This window comes from Ascaphus truei, chromosome 8 (genome assembly GCF_040206685.1).
Source record: "Ascaphus truei isolate aAscTru1 chromosome 8, aAscTru1.hap1, whole genome shotgun sequence".
In the NCBI taxonomy this organism is placed as follows: Eukaryota; Metazoa; Chordata; class Amphibia; order Anura; family Ascaphidae; genus Ascaphus; species Ascaphus truei.
The window spans coordinates 29,863,065-29,884,298 of NC_134490.1; the positions used below are offsets into that span (position 1 = coordinate 29,863,065).

General features: G+C 46.3%; 1 protein-coding gene across 1 annotated transcript in view; it reads left to right on the forward strand.

The window, feature by feature from the left end:
- Positions 1-4,529: 4,529 nt before the first annotated feature.
- The window catches only part of IL12RB1 (interleukin 12 receptor subunit beta 1), a 36,833-nt gene continuing 20,128 nt past the window's right edge, over positions 4,530-21,234 (forward strand). Inside the window, exons 1-8 of the mRNA XM_075611079.1 lie at positions 4,530-4,894; positions 7,994-8,047; positions 8,923-9,049; positions 12,915-13,087; positions 14,585-14,739; positions 15,187-15,262; positions 16,477-16,587; positions 20,611-20,693. Coding sequence (XP_075467194.1) covers positions 4,843-4,894; positions 7,994-8,047; positions 8,923-9,049; positions 12,915-13,087; positions 14,585-14,739; positions 15,187-15,262; positions 16,477-16,587; positions 20,611-20,693 — 831 coding nt within the window. The 5' untranslated portion in view covers positions 4,530-4,842. The remainder of the gene's footprint in view (positions 4,895-7,993; positions 8,048-8,922; positions 9,050-12,914; positions 13,088-14,584; positions 14,740-15,186; positions 15,263-16,476; positions 16,588-20,610; positions 20,694-21,234) is intronic.

Below are 21,234 nucleotides of genomic sequence, written 5' to 3' on the forward strand. Positions count from 1 at the left end.
AACTCCAGTCCTCGAGGGGCATCAACAGGTCAGGTTTTAAGGATATCCCTGCTTCGGTAAAGGTGGCTCAATCAGCTGATTACGCCACCTGTGCTGAAGCAGGCGTATCTTTTTAAAAAAACCTGTTGGTGTCCCTTGAGGACAGTTTGGACACATACACTCACAAAGTGCAACGTCTCTGGGCTGGCAACGTTGCACTTTGTGAGTATTTGATGTGGTCTACTTAGATATTTGATATGGTGCCACACAACAGGTTAGTGTACAAAATAAAGGCAATTGGTCTGGGTAAAAATATTTTGCATGTGGATTAAAATCTGGTTGAAGGATAGACAGAGAGTTGTCATAAATGGAACATTTTCAGTTTGGGCTAAAATTGTAAGTGGAACACCTCAGGGTTCCGTAGAGGGGCCAAAGCTTTTTAACTTATTTATTAATGACCTTCAGGTTGGCATAGAGAGCAAAGTTTCCATCTTTGCTGATGACACAAAATAACGTCAGGTAATAAAATCAGAGAAAGATGTAATTTCTCTACAGAAGGACTTGGATAAACCGGAAACGACAGATGAGGTTTAATACAGATACATGTAAGGTTATGCAATTGGGAAGCGAATTAAATGGGACAAAATTAAGAAGTAAATCAATGATGTAGAAGGATTTAGGAGTGTTTGTAGACAGCAGGCTTACCAATAGTGCTCAATGTCAGGCAGTAGTTGCAAAGGCAAATAAGATCTTATCTTGCATAAAAGGGTTATGGATGGATGGGAAGAAAGCATAATTTTGCCACTGTATAAATCATTCGTAAGACCCCACCTTGAATATGGAGCAAAGTTTTGAGTTGAACTAAATTAGATTGGTTTACATTAGAGATGTGATAACTATTTAAAAATATATTCAGGGACAGTACTTGGAGCTTTCACAAGAATTATTCATCCCAAGGACAGTACAAATGACACAGGGTCATCCCTAAAGGCTTGAGGAAAGAACATTTCACCAGCAACAAAGGAAAGGGTTATTTACATAAACTGTCATTTAAATGTGGATTTTGTTACCTATGGAGACTGTGATGGCAGATACAATAGATATTTTCAAAAAAAGATTGGACATCTTTTTAGAAAGGAAAGGTATACAGGGATATACCAAATAAGTAAACATGGAAAGGATGTTGATCCAGGGAGAAATCTGATTGCCATATTGGAGTCAGGAAGGAATTCATTTTCCCACCTTATGAGACATGATGTTTCACTGGGTTTTTTGTTTGTTTGTGTAGGCGGACGCTCACAGAGGTATGCAAGGGAGACCGATTAGGGTGAAATTAAATAAGCCTTTTATTGCGCCTTTTCCTTAACATCAGGAAACCATCCAAACAAGGGGTAAACAAAGCTTCTATTCACTTGAGAGTATTTCTAGTGAAATACTATGCGGTTCACAACTCCCTTAGATAAGCATGTCTCCCAGCCCCAAACATATAGCATGAAATGAACAGATATAAAAAGTCTTGTAAATAAAAGTCTTATCTGTTCCTTGTGGTTTGGAGGGAAAATCTTCTCTGTCCCTGGTTCAGCTCCCTTTTCCTCAGGGTGTGTCAGCATTCAGGTTTAGAAGTTTCCCCTGTGTCTTGAAAGCAGCTTTGCTATTTCTTCTGGCAGGGCTCAAGACAAGTGTCCCTTCCTTGGTTCAGCCCAGTTGTGGACTAAGGAATCTCTGCTCTGTCTCCAAAGTTCAGCTCAGGTGTGAGCAAAGGAGTCTCTCTTCCTGTCTCAAAAGACAGGCTTTTCTAAGCAACCAGGCAGGTGGTGTTTATTAATTGACTACCAGCAGTTAACCACCACACTGCTGCATTAGAGGCACATTACCTGAACAGGGATAACTCCCCTGTTACAGTTTGCTTTTCTCAGGATAAATAAACTGTAAATACAAATATAGGATAAGTATCTGTTGCTTAAATTTAACATAGGTTGAACTTGATGAACATATGTCTGTTTTCAACCTCACCTACTATGTAACTATGTATATATGATCATCTATTGAGCTAACTTTTGTGTCCCTCATACCAGGGTTTTAGAATCAAGCTGGGGAGACTTTATAGGGGTCAGTTCTGTCACCTTTTTGATTATCACTGTGGACAGTTCTGCTCGTTTTCATTGGGCTCATGGACTGTTTTACATCTTTCCGTCAATAGCTTATTTATATGCATTTCACCTTATGCACTTATGCGGATAGGGCTGGCAGACTGGTGTGTGATTTTTAGAGATTTTTATTTTAAGTTTTATAATCGGAGAAGAATAAATTATTTGCTTTATTCAGTGTGCATATATTGGACACTTTTTGTATTCCCTTCTATTTCCCTTCTCCCCCCCCACCCCCTCTTTTGGGATATTGTTTCCATGTACACAAACACACATGAACAGTGACATACAGAAGTACACACACTCATATACACCTGTACCCTTGTATGCAACAATACACTTAAACACACACACATAGAGTATATATACACAGACTGTAGCTCTCCAGGGCAGGGATTTCCTTTCCTATTGTCTAACTTTGTTGCACTTATTGTATTATTATAATTCCCTGTAATGTATTGTCTTTGCAAAGCGTGGAGTACACTGTGGGCGCTACATATATATAAAGCAGAAAATAGCTGTGTTAGTCCAGTTGCGATAGTGCAGAATAAATGAGTTCTTCAGTATTCGGTGATACCTTTTTTATTGGACTAACAATTTATGTCATAGGACAAGCTTTCGAGAGTTCTCCTCTCTTCTTCAGGTCAAGCAATACTGATATACAAAGGAATCTATGGCTAAAACAGTGTTTTAGTGAGTAGTCCCCTCTCTCCACACTGTTTTAGCCATAGATTCCTTTGTATATCAGTATTGCTTGACCTGAAGAAGAGAGGAGAACTCTCGAAAGCTTGTCCTATGACATAAATTGTTAGTCCAATAAAAAAGGTATCACCGAATACTGAAGAACTCATTTATTCTGCACTATATATATATATATATATATATATATATATATATATATATAAACACAGCTGAAAACATCCATATCTTTACAAACTCACTTCATAGCACTTCCCCAGGCTTCTCACATCCTCTTACAACAAGTCAACACTGACCTCAGAATACAATTCATAAGAATTTCTGCACGCAGACACGGTTCTTCCACCACACAAGCCCGGCATATACACTCAGGCATAAGCCGTGAGCTGCTTTCTCACTGATGACAGAACCCTGCACAATAAACCACCCTGACATGCCAACCCCATTGGTCCCAGAACACCTGGGTGTGATGTGGTGATTTTAGGTGGTATGTTCAGAGGCACAGATTCTAAGGCTGCGTCCATGCAGCCGAAGATGGCGCAGAGGAGTGCGGGCGCGTGACGTCGCCCGTGTTTAGCAGGAGCGTTTCCTGGACAAGGTAGATGCAACGTGGAGGGCGTGTCTATGGGTGTGCCAGTGACGTCCCGGAACTGAGGGCGAACCGCTCAAGTGACCTGGCTGTCGCGCCAAGAAATCAGATTGAACTGATTCCTTGCGCACCGTGTGCCGTGCCTTGCGCACCGTGTGCCCCCTCCTGCTGTAGCACGCGTGCGCATACCTCTTCGGCGCGGTCTTCGGCAGCATGGACGCCGCCTAACTCCCATATTAGGCAGACGTTTCTCCTTGTGGCCATACTGTATACTGTAGCTGTGAGACTGTGTCACCTATGTGAGTTTGTATAAATATGAACAGTTAACAATACATCAGTCCCACATCCTGTACCAGGCAAAACAAAAAAAAGTGTTTTTAAACAACGTATAAATGTGATAAACTTCCAGGTATCACAGACAATGGTTTACTTTTACATAACATTCAGCTATTCCCAGATACAATGTGACTAAATGACCCAGCAGCAGAGATACAGCTAACACTGGGGATACCTCCCTGCTACAGAAACTCTGCCTGACATGAGACCTTTCTATTAAAATCCCAACACATACAGTACTCCTGCTGTCACCTAGTGGTCCCTGTGGTACAGACATAAATAACATCACAGGAGGTGACAGCAGAGAGACACAGAACCCTGAACATGGCGGCACACAGAGGGAAACCCTGAAGTCCAATACTGGGGGTGGTATTTCGTCATTTATTGACATATTATATTAAACACACCAAGTTATTCCCTGCCATGAAATAAAACAGATTCGAGTTGTTGCCTGCCTTAAACAAGGAAGAGGAACTATACGTTTGTAAAGATAAAACTAGTGGTGCCCCCGAATCCAATCACACTCCGACATTTCCTCACACGTACATAGTTAGTCACATAAACATTGAAACACCGTTACAGAGATATGCAGATATACACTAATATAGTCACACTCAGAAGGTATTTGATGGCGTCTGCCTTTACTCATTACGTCCTGTTTCTCTGGTGTACCAGACGTCCCACTCTGTCATACGCCGCTCTCTCAAGTGACAGAACTTCCCCAGTCTGCGTGTCTTCTAGATGTGGCTGTGCTGCGGTTACACTGCTGCACAGCTGCCCTAAATACACCTACTCGCATTCTGCAGATGTGGGACGGTGTCAGTTGTTCACATACTTTGTCTGCTGCGCTTCTCGGAGGCACCGTTTATGAGAAGACACCTGACACATTGTCACAGTGGAGCTATGCTGTACTGTTCTGGCTCTAATGTGCCTCTCCCGTCCCTGGAAATGGCATGTTGGTGAGAAAAGGGATCCCGTGCTGGGCCCATCAGGAACTGGTAACCACACCCCTGCAGTGCCCTGTAGTAATCCCTGGCGAAGCTGGGGTTGTGGCTGTCTTCTTTGTGTTTCAGGACTTCAGTCTGGTGCAGCATGAGGATGATAACGGCACTGCTGCTTCTGATCAGTACTAACCTGCTGAGAGGTAAGACTGTTAGACCATGCTGTATGACTGTCCAGAACTGGGGTAGCCTATTCCAGTCCTCAAGGGCCAACAACAGGTCAGGTTTTCAGGATATCCCTGCTTGAGCACACGTTGCTCAATCAGTGGCTAAGTCAGAATAACTGAGCCACTGATTGAGCCACCTGTACTGAAGCAGGGATATCCTGAAAACCTGACCTGTTGGTGGTCCTTGAAGACTGGCGTTTGCCACCTGTGGTCCCAAACATCTCACCTCTGTCCTGAAGCCCTCCCTCGTCTACTTAGAGAACCCCCTAGATTTATTATAACCTCGCAGTTCTGTTTTGGAGAAATATGCAGGTGAACAGTCATTTTCTAACAACTGCTTTATAACAAAAATGTTCCCTGCAATCTTTCTTCAGTCAGTTACAAGACACTAACTATCCCCCCTCCCCCAAATTTATGTTGTATATTCTGTGATCTTGCGCTTTTTTTGGAGAGGGGGGAATGCGGGGGGGGGGGGGGGGAGAGAAGCTTTCAGGTTTAAAGGTGCAGTCCCAAACCAGAACTAAAGTCAATTAACAAATGTGTTAAATAAAAGTATCCTAAGCACATGAGATGTGCAATTTGTTGTTAAAGTATATTAAATGACATATTGCAAAATAAACCAATGTTTCAGATCCTTGAGAAGATCCTTGAGAAGAACCAAACGTTCGTTTATTTTGTGATGTGTAATTGAATATTCTTGAACATTTTCTTGCAAGTATATATATATAATAGATATTTTAAAAAATTGGGAAAGAAAATGGCTAGCGCCAAAGAAAATAAATATTAAAATATGTGTAAAGCGAGAGTTCCCTAAATAAGACTAATCGAGTAAAATAATGTGACAATGCCAAGTGAAAAACAACTAAACAACTAGTGCAAATGATGCTAAATAGCTAATAATAACTGTTTGAACAGAAAGGACCAAAAAGAGCCCTCAAAAAACAATGGGGGCGATTCAGTAAGCTGTGATAACTGCTTTTAAGTACGATAAATGGCTTTTAAGACCGATACTGCCTGCTGCGCGATTCACTAAACAGTGATAACAGTGCTTTACCGGCCGAAAAAGGAATTTTTTCAGCCCAAAAAAAACTGGAAAAAAATATCGTCCGATCAGGCAATAAATGGCAAATGTGCCGTTTTTTGCCAGTCAGCGCAATTCACTAAGCAGTGATAAGTGAATCGTACTTAAAAAGCACGTCAGATTTTTGCAACAGCTAAAGGTTGGCACAAAATAAATGGAGCCACGAATAAAATCATTGTTTAAATTTGTTCCACCACACAATTAATACAACAGGCCGGCGGATGTCCCTGGGTGATCCCCGCGGGAGTCCGGGGCCCTCAGGTGATCCCCGCGGGAGTCCGGAGCCCTCGGGTGATCCCCGTGGAAGTCCGGGGCCCTTGGCTGATCCCCACCAGAGTCCCGGGGCCCTCGTGTGATCCCCGCCGGAGTCCCGAGGCCCTCGAGTGATCCCCGCCGGAGTCCGGGGGTCCGCGCTGGCCTGCGGTACCAATCGTGTGGCCAAAAAAACATAACAGCCAATACTTTAAAATAAATACACCCCCCCTGCCCCCTAACACATACAGTACAATAATGGGTAAAATTACTATTATCCAGATATGGATAATAGTGCATTTGTCCATTACAAATAAAACATTAAGCTGCAGAAATAAAATAAATTTTGCACTCACCCCTGCCAGGCTGCCGCGATGAAAGCCGTCCTCATCCTCATCACCGTCCATGTCCTCCCTTGCTACAAACAATGCAGTACAATAACAAATACAATCTAATGTCCTCTAACCCCTTAATCACATTAGCGTTTATTAACCGCTACAGTATTTAAGGGGTTAACCCACCCTCTCCCGCTACCCACCCAGGAGGCCTAACCACCCTCTCCAGGCAACTACCCCCACCCTTCACCCATTCATTGGTACAGTGGGTACATGATGCTCATAATATGGGCATGATTTACCACTATAGCAAGAAATGGTGAAGGAATAAAAAAACAGGCCCAAATAAAACATTACATTACAAAATGAACATATTACTAATGCCAATCATACAATTGAATGGCACAGTGGGTACATCATGCCCATATAATATGGGCATGATTTAACACTATGCCAGTCAATGGTCAACCTAAAAAAATCAATCACAAATAAGATCCAATGCATTCAAAACAATCTCAAACTAAAAACAAATAAAGAAGTAAACCAAACAAAATTACCACCATCATTCAAAATCAAAAGTCAAAAAATAATCCCACATTAAAAAGCAAACACCAATCAAAAGCCAGAAATAAACAGTTTAAAACACCACCAAAAATTCCTGAACACTACATCAATATGCAATATAAATAGCATCCAAATTTTAAAACAAAGAACCAATATACACTTAAAATACATACAAGCAAGCATACTAAAGGGTCATACATAAATACATTTGTAATGAATGTGTGAAAAATAATGCAATCACCAAAAAAATACAATAAAAAAACACCTGTAAATGAAAGATAACATACATTCAATTTTTTCCTTACCTTTTAGATGTCTTCACCCTCCGATTCCCGTGGTTACCGCAAGCTCCCTCTCTCTCCCTATCTTTCTTTCGCTCTCTCATCCCGATTTCCCTCCCTTTAACTCTCACCTTCCCCCACCCCCCACACACCCATATCTCGTTCTCCCCTTTCCCCTGCTGCTCTCCTTCCCTCCCCCAGTGTCCGGTAGTGAGTGGGGGCGCCCTGCTCCTTTAATTTGTCCTGGGCCTCATGATATCTGTTCGTAGCCCTGTCTGTGTCTGTAAAAATCCTATGCACAATGCTTCTTACCGCGCACCAGAATGTAATTGTAAAGCGCTTTGCGTTCCATTGGGAGAAAAGCGCTATATGCTCAATTTCTGCCTCATATATAGCAGGGATTTGACCCATAGAAATGTAAGTAATTCCGTGTCATTATATTGCTCTGCATGGTTATTATATGAAATTGCTCTGCAATAAGCTGCCTGTCCCTCTGGCACTAACTTCATAATTTACTTGATCACCTATGATATCTAATGAGGCAACTATTTGTGTTCTGAAGGTGCTGCCACCAGCAATGAGGTCACACCGAGGGAAAATTGGATCACAACTACAGGTACAGGAGATAGTAAAGGAGAAACTACTCTGTGCAATTGATTGGAGGAGCGGGACAGGTTACAAATAGTCTAACACAAATTGTACTCCTGTAATATTGTCCACAAAACAAACTCCATATGTGGTTGGTGCTTCCTCTTTAAGAGTTGTATCAAAACTCTTTGGTAAATACAAAAACTGCAGTGGGGTGGAAGAGCACAAACACACCACTCTATGGGGCAGATACATTTATTAATACAGTTAAAATCAAAGTAATTTATCTCACTCACAAGTAAGGGGCTTGTACTGAAGCACAAGGACGTGGCATTCAGGTCAGTGACGTAGATGCCCTTTCAATAGGCACATTTCTCAGAGATTCTGTTTCCACCTTCTCCCTCGAATGCTAACGATGCCGCTACTAGCCGTCACGCACTATTATTTCACTATTATTTCTGGGTGGTCGGTGATGTCGTCATGGAGATACCTTCGGCACCTCTAAGATTCCGACCAGGTCCCTCCTTTAGACACGCCCTACGCATTTCGCAGACCCACTGTCCGCTTCCTCGGGGGCATGGGAGTGCACATCGACATCGGCACGATCACGGATTTTGCCAATTGAAAGAGCGTCTGCTCCACTGACCTGAATGCCACATCCTCGTGTGTGAGTGCAAGAGAAATCATTCTGCTTTTTACTGTACTAATACATGTATCTGCCCCATAGAGTGGTGTGTTTGTGCTCTTCTACGTCACTGCAGGAGAAATGTTTTTAGTTTCAGAGATCTAAATTATTTTACCATTGGATGCTTAGAAGGATCCCATTAGAGTCTATGCGCACAAATGATTTATATGAGACTTGTGTGCCGTTGACATTCATTTACATCTTTTTCTTTTTTTTAGGTGTAACTGAGAAAATTCCAACAGATCTCAGCTGCTACCTCAATTACACTTTTGAACACAATTTTTGCTATTGCAGCTGGGAAGCTGGAAAAGATTCACAGGGAGCCACCTATGTGCTGAAATACTGGTACGTGTCAACAGCAGCAATACAGAGGCAGTTTTCCCTAAAACACCCTACCTTGAAAAGTGAGCTCAACGGGATGCCCTCAGCTTAATCAGCTTTATCTTCTTCACTATGTTTTGTATTTTTATTTAAAAGAGCCAAACGCCTGCAGTCGAGTATCCACATGCTGTTTGTTCTCCCTTGTTCCACTCCAACAGGCAGCACCGAGCTGTTTTCTATGCAGGCTCCAAAGAGATTTAAAACACAGATAGTGATCATGTGATCACCTATAAACCCTAGTATATGCACTCAAATGTATAAGTAGGAAAATTGGACTAAATATGTCCTGGGATCCCAATATCCCCGATCGGGATCCTAGGACTTATTTAGTCCATTTTTCCTACTAAGGCTTTGGTCCCGCTGCGGCCGGCGGCGCGGCCACCAACTCCTTACCTCTGGTCTGGATGTCCCCGCTGGCTCCTTCCGGCGTGGCTTACTGCGTGCTGTGACTACGTCAGCCAGCCGGAGCTACAAGGAGCTTGTGGTTTCGGCGAGTGCCGCGTCACGTGACACGCAAGGGAACCAATCACGGATTGGATCCCAGCAGCCAATCCGATTTCACCCCCCTGCTCCGATCCCCCCGTTCCGATTCCCCCCTCTGCTCCGATCCACCCTTCCGATTCCCCCCCTGCTCCGAACCCCCTCTCCGATCCCCCCCCCCGTTCCAATGTCCCCCCTTGCTCCGATTCACCCCCCGTTCCGATTTCCCCCGTGTGTATTTGTGTGTGTGAGTGGCTGTGGGGCTGTGAGTGGCTGTGAGGCTGTGAGTGGCTATGAGGCTGTGAGTGGCTGTGGGGCTGTGAGTGGCTGTGGGGCTGTGAGTGGCTGTGGGGCTGTGAGTGGCCGTGAGTGGCTGTGGGGCTGTCTGCAGTGCTGCGCTGTGTGTCTGTGTGATGGTCCCGCCCCCTCACGTCATGGACGCACCCCCTCACCCATTTTGGCCACGCCCCCTGCGCCAGAATTTTTTTACTGCAGATCGCAGTGCAGTGAATTGCACGCGCCGCCGGCAAGCAAGGCGGCTGTGCGGGTGCGTGCAGCGGGGCCTTAGCCTTATACATTTGAGTGCATACACTAGGGTCTGTAGGGGATCACATGATCCCTATCTTTGTTTTGATATCTCACCATTAATTATTCCCTTTTGCACCTATGTAATCCATTCTGATACCTTTTGATGTTAAGGCTGAGTGGTTTGGTCAATTAGTTAGCCCTCCAAAGAGATTTATCAGTAACGGTGTCCTATCTTAATCTCAGACATCTTCGAAGTATCAGCAGCCATATTAATTTAGATTTTGGGCTCACTTTTTAGGAATTAAACACAGTAAAAAAATTTTTTTTTAAAAACCCCGGTGCAAACAGACATCTTCTTGCACAATGTGGGGAAAAAATCTTTAAAAAATAAAAGTTGCACCTTTAAGAAGTTTTGCATAGTACGTATCTCACCCCCTACAAATAGACATACTGCTGTATACACAGAAAAAGTGTGTATGAAGAAACTGTCCTACCAGTCTAAGGCTAATGCCCCAGTGCCTGCGCTGCACGCGCGCCTGCGTGGCTGGCGGCATGTGCAGCCGAATTCCCCCGGTATGCAGTGAGCTGCAGGGGGAAAGACGGGGATGGGGGGCGTGACGGTGCGCGGCCATGATGTCACCCCGCAGGTTCGCCCTCATTGGCTAAATTGCTGGGGGCGTGGCCTAGGGCTCCGTCGCATGTCCTGCTCTCAATTTTCTTGAGAGCAGGAGAAACTGTCGGCGCAGTGCGGCGCCCCCCCCCCCCCCCTCGCTGCAGGCCCAGCCCCAGCCCCATTGTGGGGCGGCTCTTGTCCCTGCAGCGTCCGCCACAGCGGGCGCTGCAGTAGCCAGCGGGGACGAGGCCTAAGCTTCATTCCGTATACCAGACCCCACACAATGACATTCACGCCCTTCCCCCCCCCCCACCCCCCACACACACATACACAACTCTGAACTACAATTCCCAGCATTTTCTGCTGCTGGGTATGAGGTTAAGTGCAGGGATTTCAGGAAGGGCCAGAAGAGAACAGACAGGAAGGATCCAGCTGTCCCATCCAGATCCTGTTCAACGCTCCATAGACTCTCCCCTGCACAATGAGCAAACAAACAGAAAGGGAACCCAACCAGATAATAAGCAGTGAAGCTCCTTCCCGCTGCTGGACAGAGAGATCAGCTCTATACAAATACACGGGACTCAAATCTTCTCCAGCATATTCACACAGCCTGGGCTTTTCTATCAGCAATCCCAATATTTCAAAACCAAGTGTTAATGGACTTCATCAGGACCTTGTTCTTGACCCAGTTTTAAAAAATAACTGAGTTATACAGTTTCTGTGTAATGCAAGCTGCATGTTGTATTCTCAGGCCAGCAAGTATATACCCGTTTGAGGACTGTTGCCATAAATAATTGCGAAATGCACTTTTGATTACTGGAAGTAGCTCTTCTCGGTGGTTTCAAGATTACTGTCAAACCATTAAGAGTGAGACCCCTTCCCCTCTCCAAAAGTAAAGCTACTTCATGCGAATTTCCTAAGCAAGGTAAACGCTATATTTACTAAGCAGTGTTCTGCTGTAGGACATTTTATAGTGCTGGGAGACACCTTACAAACCATTCATGTCAATAGGCTGTACGGTGCATGCCAGTCCTGTAAGGGAGGGGCGCGCAAACTGGGGGACCCAACATTTTCTGTGGGGGGAGGGCACGGCGCTTACAGAGATCCCACACTCTTCCCCAAAGCATTTAAATGAAATGCCGGGGAGCGCGCGCGAGCCCTTAGTCGCTTACCTTGTCTCCAGCGGCTTCTGGCGACACATCGCTATTACAACGAGGCATCAGATGACACTGTGGGGGTCACATGACGTGTTGCCATGGCAACATGACATCACATGACGTCGTGATGTCAGAAAACGCAGGAGAAAGGTAAAGGGGATTGTGAGGGGGGGGGGGGGGAGAGCAGCTGTATCCCTGATGTAAGCTATTTTACGGATGAAGACTGCTTAGTAAATATTGCCTTTATGTTGCTCAGGAAATTGGCATCATTATAAGAACCGGGTGTAAGAGCAGTTAAGGGAGGAGTTATAGGAGCAATTAGGGGAGGAGTTATAGGGATCAGTTTTAGGAGCAGTTAGGGGAGGAGTTATAGGGAGCAGGGATAGGAGCAGTTAGGGAATCAGTTATAAGGAGCAGTTATTTAGGGGAGGAGTTATAGGGAGCAGTTTTAAGAGCAGTTGGGGAGGAGTTATAGGGAGCAGTTGGTGGAGGAGTTATAGGGAGCAGTTGGGGAGGAGCTATAGGGAGCAGTTGGTGGAGGAGGTATAGGGAGCAGTTGGTGGAGTAGCTATAGGGAGCAGTTGGTGGAGGAGGTATAGGGAGTAGTTGGGGGAGGAGTTATAGGGAGCAGTTGGTGGAGGAGTTATAGGGAGCAGTTTTAAGAGCAGTGCATCAGTGTGTCTGCATGTGTATCAGTGTGTCCGTGTGTGTATCAGTGTATCCGTCTGTGCACAGTATCAATGTGTCTGTGTGTGCATCTGTGTGTCTGTATGTGTGTCAGCATGTTTGTGAATTTGTGTAGTGGTTAAAGGGCATCAGGAGTGGGTTTTTAACAGCTATAACATTGCACAATTAACCCATGTACCGCCTGAGGACCCAGCAATATATATCTCTGCAGTGTTCTGCTGTCTCCTCTGGCAGTGAAGGAGTTACTTATTATAATGTGTGCCTCTGGCCTCCCTGAGTAATGATGGACTTCCACTGGCCTAAGGACAAATAATAAGACCTGTTGAGCTCCATTGAAACCCTTCTGACTCCATCTCTCCTCTAGCAACCACAGACTGGAGCCTCAGTGCTGTTCCTTTCATGCGGGGATACAGAATCATTTTGCCATTGAAGAAGATGATGTGTATATGTGGGAAAACATCTCATTCTGGGTGGAAGCATCTGAGATGGGCCAGGTCTATAGGTCCAAAAACATCACAGTGCTGCTGAGTAAAGCAGGTGAGTGAGACAGTTTTCTAATGAGTGAGACTCACTGCGAATGAGAGAGACAGTATACCAATGCGTAAGACTGACTGCAAATGAGTGAGTGCCATCCAATGAGCGAGGCTGACATCCATTGAGGGAGTCTGTCATCCATTGAGTTCGACTGCCTTCAAATGGGTGGAGATGCCTTCAGATGAGTAAAACTCGCTGCACATGAGTGAGACTGCCATCCAGTCAGTGAGACTCACTTTAAATGGGTGAAGCTGCCTTTTAATAGGAGAGACTTACTGCAAATGAGTTAGTCTGCCTTTCAGTGAGTTAGACTCACTGTAAAGATGTAACACTGCCTTCCATAAAGAGACTCCCTCTAAATAAGTGAGACTGCCTTCCAACAAGTAATGCTGCCCTCCAACGAGTGGTACTGACTCCAAATGAGTTATACTGCCCTCCAACGAGTGGTACTGACTCCAAATGAGTTATACTGCCCTCCAATGAGTGGTACTGACTCCAAATGAGTTATACTGCCCTCCAACAAGTGATACTGACTCCAAATGAGTTATACTGCCCTCCAACAAGTGGTACGGACTCCAAATGAGTTATACTGCCCTCCAATGAGTGGTACTGACTCCAAATGAGTTATACTGCCCTCCAATGAGTGGTACTGACTCCAAATGAGTTATACTGCCCTCCAACAAGTGGTGCGGACTCCAAATGAGTTATGCTGCCCTCCAACAAGTGGTACTGACTCCAAATGAGTTATAATCATTATACCAACCCCTGCCCACCAACCAAGCAAGTTTTACTAACTAATGTACCGTACAGCACCCTAGATAAGGGCACTATATAAATGCTGTTATAAATAAATACTGCCTTCCAATGAGTCATACTGACTCCAAATGAGTTATACTGCCTTCCAACAAGTGGAATTAATTCCAGGATAGTGAGATTACCATTCACTGATTGGGGCTCAGTACAAACGAGTGAAGATGCAGATAAGAGCCTTTTTACAGACCTCCATGTCACTTATAGTTACAAGGTGAAAGAGAAACTGAAAGGTGTTAAGCTTGTTTTTTTTACATCTATGAGCTGTAATGTTAGCACTATCAGCCAAAGATACAGCATGAATAGGGGCATTTCCATTACCACTTATATATATTTTCTTTATTTATAAAATGTTTTACCAGGAAGTAATACATTGAAAGTTACCTCTCGTTTTCAAGTATGTCCTGGGCACAGAGTTATGACCGTTAGGGACAATATATGCTATCTGTGTATTTAACAGTTACAGACAAGATTAAAATGTGAGACAGCTGAAGTCTTGAAAGAACTTAGACTGGTCTCTGGTAGGTTGTTCCAGTCGTGTGGTGCAGTCTTGTTGAACCTTGGACCTTGCAATAGTGCCCTTGTTTGGCTATATTGCAGTTTAATGAATAACCCCCCAGAGCCCCCTGCATACCACTGCACATTTGCAGATCCTGTACGATTAACTAACCCTGACTGTTCTTGTTTCAGTGAAGTTTGGTCCCCCGGAACTGAACAATATCCAGTTTATCACACAGGTCAGGAGCCTGAGGATTAAGTGGCACAGGCTGGAATGTCTCCCAGATACCAAGCCATTCCTGAAAGAGGCTCAGTGCAGAACAGGGAGTCGCTCACTTTGGAATGAGGTGAGACAGAATGACATGGTACTTATTTTTTTATGATGATTGTAAATTATTCTTTTGAGTCTGAAGGCGGCCGTCAAGGATTTGTGATCCCATTCATGCTGACACAGGTATTGAGATCTGTCACTAACCCCTTTGGCTCCTGCTTCTTCTGTACCTGGATACTGCTGTCCATGCCACTCCTTCTTCATCATGGCTGCAGTGAGGAAAAATATATGTTTGCACTGTTTCAGGAAAAGCGGAAGCCTAGAGAGATGAGCAGTGAATCTCACAAATCCAAGATGGCCGACTCCTGACAGGAAAAAGCAGGTCTTAATAATTTTATTGTAGATTTTGTTCATCGTCGATTGTGAAGTGTCCAAATTTCCAAGCTAAGTTTTAAAAAGGGTGTATCCTGCCCTTGAGATCGTCATCACCACACATTTCACCAGAATCTTCTTTCATTGCTAGAAACCATGTGGCCTGCATGAGAAGGACGACTCTTCAAGTTGTGTTCTAGATCAGAACGACGATACAACCTGCATAGGTAAAACTGGGGATCCAACATATCAAAGCGAGCTTCGTTTTTCACAGTCAAGTTTCGGTGATTTATTGTAAGTCTCGCTGATTTGGGGTCAGTCTCACTTATTTTTACCATCAGAGAGTTCTAGACGTCAGTGGCGTTTCACTTATTAAAGCCAGGACTTTTCCATTCATTTGCTTTTTGTTAAGGTCACAATCCCCCAAACTTCACTGATTTCAGTCAACACGTGTCCTGAGCAAAACAGATGAGCGAGCGTTTTCCAAAGAGTGAGACTCACTGCAAATGAGTGGAACTGTCTTCCAATGAGTGAGATTCACTGCGGGCGAGTGGGACTGTCTTCCCATGAGTGAGACTAACATCCATTAAGTGGTATCCCATACTCCGTTTGCCACAAGACATGAGGGCCTATAGCAAAACATCTTTGCTATAAAACTGGTGCAATGAAATCCAGAACTCCATTGAATAATTCCATTGAATGCAATGAGGGTTTTCATCATTGATATATCTGATGCTGTGTTTTGCAGACAGGGGACTTGGCTAAGTAATCCCCAAGTATCAATTAAGGGTCATGGCTGATATGCAAAAAAAATCCCCAAAACAGACAACATTACAAGCACGATCCGTATGAGTTTGATGGTCCATGTTTTTTAGCTGACATAAGGAAATTAAAGACGACTACACCACAATTTAGGGAAACTTTAATGTGAATGTTTTCTTGTCGGGTAATAACGGTGTGTGTTTAATACATCAAGAAAGGACTAAATATCAATAAAATAACCAAGCTTAATCATCCCAAGTAAAGGACTTCAGGGTTTCCCTCTGTGTGCCGCCATGTTCAGGGTTCTGCGTCTCTCTGCTGTCACCTCCTGTGATGTCATCTATGTCTCTGCCTGGGACAGGGACCATTAGGTGACAGCAGGAGCAGGTGTTTGAAAAGAGCAGGATTTGTTTGATACTATTTTTTAATGAGAAACATACACATATATAATGTATTCCGAGAGCATATCTTCTGTTCACATGACAGTTATATGCTATACATTTATACATACTGCGATATGTGCGTATAAGAATTGCTTCATTTCTCATTTTCATTTGCAGTAGTAACAATTAGAGAGTAAGGCCGCGTTTGTCGCCGGCGCTTACACATGTAAGATATTGCTGCAGCTTTAAATTAGTAGGTTGTCAGCTGGATGGCTCACTGCTGTATGTCTCCTCAGAGACCTGTACGTTGACTCTGGAGAGAGACTACGCGTACTATATTCAAATACGGCAGAAGTGTGCAGATGGTATATGGAGCGAGTGGAGTGACACTGTGTTTGCACCCGCAGGTGAGCTTTGTTTGATGTTAGTCCCTTGTAGGGTTGCCAGGTGTCATCTCCAAAAATACTGGACACAATGGTGAAAGGTGCGACGCGTTCGAGGAAAGTCAGCGGTCAGGCATGTTATTTATAAACTGACCGTTACATCATTTGTTTTTTAAATTTCACTGCAACTTTGCACCAATTTGCACCATTTCAGATTCTATTTCGTAAAAGAATTCTGGGGACAGAGTGCCCCCATCCCCACCACCTCTCACCGCCCCATCCCCACCATCTCTCACCGCCCCATCCCCACCATCTCTCACCGCCCCATCCCCACCATCTCTCACCGCCCCATCCCCACCATCTCTCACTGCCCCATCCCCACCATCTCTCACCGCCCCATCCCCACCATCTCTCACTGCCCCATCCCCACCATCTCTCACTGCCCCATCCCCACCATCTCTCACTGCCCCATCCCCACCATCTCTCACTGCCCCATCCCCACCATCTCTCACTGCCCCATCCCCACCATCTCTCACTGCCCCATCCCCACCATCTCTCACCGCCCCATCCCCACCACCTCTCACTGCCCCATCCCCACCATCTCTCACTGCCCCATCCCCACCATCTCTCACTGCCCCATCCCCACCATCTCTCACTGCCCCATCCCCACCATCTCTCACCGCCCCATCCCCACCATCTCTCACCGCCCCATCCCCACCATCTCTCACTGCCCCATCCCCACCATCTCTCACCGCCCCATCCCCACCATCTCTCACCGCCCCATCCTCATCATCTCTCACCGCCCCATCCCCACCATCTCTCACCGCCCCATCCCCACCATCTCTCACCGCCCCATCCCCACCATCTCTCACCGCCCCCATCCCCACCATCTCTCACTGCCCCATCCCCACCATCTCTCACTGCCCCATCCCCACCATCTCTCACTGCCCCATCCCCACCATCTCTCACTGCCCCATCCCCACCATCTCTCACTGCCCCATCCCCACCATCTCTCACTGCCCCATCCCCACCATCTCTCACCGCCCCATCCCCACCATCTCTCACCGCCCCATCCCCACCATCTCTCACTGCCCCATCCCCACCATCTCTCACCGCCCCATCCCCACCATCTCTCACCGCCCCATCCTCATCATCTCTCACCGCCCCATCCCCACCATCTCTCACCGCCCCATCCCCACCATCTCTCACCGCCCCATCCCCACCATCTCTCACCGCCCCCATCCCCACCATCTCTCACTGCCCCATCCCCACCATCTCTCACCGCCCCATCCCCACCATCTCTCACCGCCCCATCCTCATCATCTCTCACCGCCCCATCCCCACCATCTCTCACCATCTCTCACCGCCCCATCCCCACCATCTCTCACCGCCCCATCCTCATCATCTCTCACCGCCCCATCCCCACCATCTCTCACCGCCCCATCCTCATCATCTCTCACCGCCCCATCCTCATCATCTCTCACCGCCCCATCCTCATCATCTCTCACCGCCCCATCCCCACCATCTCTCACCGCCCCATCCTCATCATCTCTCACCGCCCCATCCCCACCATCTCTCACCGCCCCATCCTCATCATCTCTCACCGCCCCATCCTCATCATCTCTCACCGCCCCATCCCCACCATCTCTCACCGCCCCATCCCCACCATCTCTCACCGCCCCATCCTCATCATCTCTCACCGCCCCATCCCCACCATCTCTCACCGCCCCATCCCCACCATCTCTCACCGCCCCATCCCCACCATCTCTCACCGCCCCATCCCCACCATCTCTCACCGCCCCATCCTCATCATCTCTCACCGCCCCATCCCCACCATCTCTCACCGCCCCATCCTCATCATCTCTCACCGCCCCATCCCCACCATCTCTCACCGCCCCATCCCCACCATCTCTCACCGCCCCATCCTCATCATCTCTCACCGCCCCATCCCCACCATCTCTCACCGCCCCATCCCCACCATCTCTCACCGCCCCATCCCCACCATCTCTCACCGCCCCATCCTCATCATCTCTCACCGCCCCATCCCCACCATCTCTCACCGCCCCATCCCCACCATCTCTCACCGCCCCATCCCCACCATCTCTCACCGCCCGATCCTCATCATCTCTCACGCCTTCCCCTCCCTCTTATTTTCTCCCCCCTATCCCTCTCATTTTCTCCCCACATCTCTCTCATTTTCTCCCCCCATCTCTCATTTTCTCCCCCCATCCCTCTCATTTTCTCCCCCCATCCCTCATTTTCTCCCCCCATCCCTCTCATTTTCTCCCCACCATCTCTCTCATTTTCTCCCCCCCATCCCTCTCATTTTCTCCCCCCCCATCCCTCTCATTTTCTCCCCCCCATCCCTCTCATTTTCTCCCCCCCATCCCTCTCATTTTCTCCCCCCCATCCAACTCATTTTCTCCCCCCCTCCCTCTCATTTTCTCCCCCCATCCCTCTCATATTCTCCCCTAATCTCTCTCATTTTCTCCCCCCCATCTCTCTCATTTTCTCCCCCCCATCCCTCTCATTTTCTCCCCCCCATCCCTCTCATTTTCTCTCCCCCATCCCTCTCATTTTCTCCCCCCCATCTCTCTCATTTTCTCCCCCCCATCCCTCTCATTTTCTCCCCCCCCCCCATCCCTCTCATTTTCTCCCCCCATCCCTCTCATTTTCTCCCCCCATCCCTCTCATTTTCTCCCCCCATCCCTCTCATTTTCTCCCCACCATCTCTCTCATTTTCTCCCCACCATCTCTCTCATTTTCTCCCCCCCATCCCTCTCATTTTCACCCCCCCATCCCTCTCATTTTCTCCCCCCATCCCTCTCATTTCTCCCCCCATCCCTCTCATTTTCTCCCACCCCCATCCCTCTCATTTTCTCCCCCAATCTCTCTCATTTTCTCCCCCCCATCCCTCTCATTTTCTCCCCCCCATCCCTCTCATTTTCTCCCCCCCATCCCTCTCATTTTCTCCCCCCATCCCTCTCATTTTCTCCCCCCCATCCCTCTCATTTCCCCCCCCCTATCCCTCAGAACAACTACAACACCACAGAAACATGCATACGCATGCGCACACGCATACACACTCACAGAAACAGCCTCACCTGCTCCACACTATTTCGTCCAACTTGGCCCCACCCCCAGGCTCCCGATTTCTCCTGATTGGCTGCTTCTGGCTAATGCAGCCAATCAGGATGGAGCAAACTGCCCAGCCCGTTAGCAACAGCCCTGCTCTGGGAAATCCCGCGGCCTCAAGCTGATCAGATCACTATGTCCAGAGAGGTAATACCGGTATACACACACATGTCCAGTATTACCCTCTCATTATTTACTGGACAGAGTGTCCAAATACAGGACAGTCCGGGTCATTACTGGACACCTGGCAACCGCGGCCCTTGGTTGGTACAATGTTACTATCCTCTCAGTCCAGTGATTTAAGTGCCTGCAAAGAAGTAGCAGATACTGCGCTTGTTTTCAAGCAATTGTAAGCCTGCTAAAGTTGCAGTTCCCTAGGACCAAAATGACCCAATGGCAGTGACCTATTTCAAGGTTCAATTCAACGTAGCCAGCCAGAGAACAATCCTGTAAATAATGTAACAGTCTCATTAGCTGAATGGGGGAGTCTTGTTGAATCAAGTGTTTTCTTTACCCTTATCCCCACCCTGTCCTTATCGGAGAGTCAGTAAAGGTAAGAGGAGGGTGAAAAGGGGGCTTTGCCTGTGCAAACCTTGGTAAACACACAGGGACATCAGACTGAAGGGGTTAGTTAGAGAAAATCAAACCCCTCCCAGGTCTTAGCTCACTGTCTTTACAAAACTGACTTCAACAAATTATTTAGAACATAGTTATAGGTGTCAGATATTGGCAAAAAAAAATAAAAGACAATCAATTACCCAGATGTGTCCCTTGAACATATCACTGCTATTACATTCAATGAAATCATTGAGACATTATTACTTCCATCAGAACATTGCTGTCTTGAATATGTAATTGTATTTGCGTTTTATATCAAAGAGGACACAGATCCTAATTTCCTGTTTATTTCAGACATTGTTGCCAGCCCAGAGATAGATTACTCAGTGGGGAAACTCCACCACAGTGAAATGAGGAACCTCAGCTTACAGTGGAAGGTACGTGTGTTTTTGTGGGTTTTAATCTGTAATGATAAAGAACACTTATGAGCACCTCACACGTCTCAGACGTGTCCTCAAAACCTGCCTCACCCCATAATCAAGGGAAGAAAATCAGGGCTCCACAGATTTGGTCAATAAACTAATTTATTGCCAATAAACTTATGCCATTTCTGCTTTTGAGAAAGGCCTGTGTGGCCGAAACGTTAAGTTTATTGGCAATAAATTAGTTTATTGAGCAAATCCGTGGAGCCCTGATTTTCTTCCCGTCGTTATACCCTGGATTGATACAGAGAATCCTGAACCAGGAGCACCGGTAGTTGTAGCCCCTTTTTTCTGATTATAATAGTGTGCAGCAATTTATCGTTCTTCACCCCATAATCACACAGCCTACAAGGTGTCCACTGCAGCCAGGGATTCTGGGTAATGACATGCAAATAAGCAATCATAGTGTGTCAATTTCCGCTTCTTACTTACTGTAACTCAGATCCTTTAAGCTTACAGTATGCCTGCTGTTTCACAAAGGTTTCTGTCTTCCAAT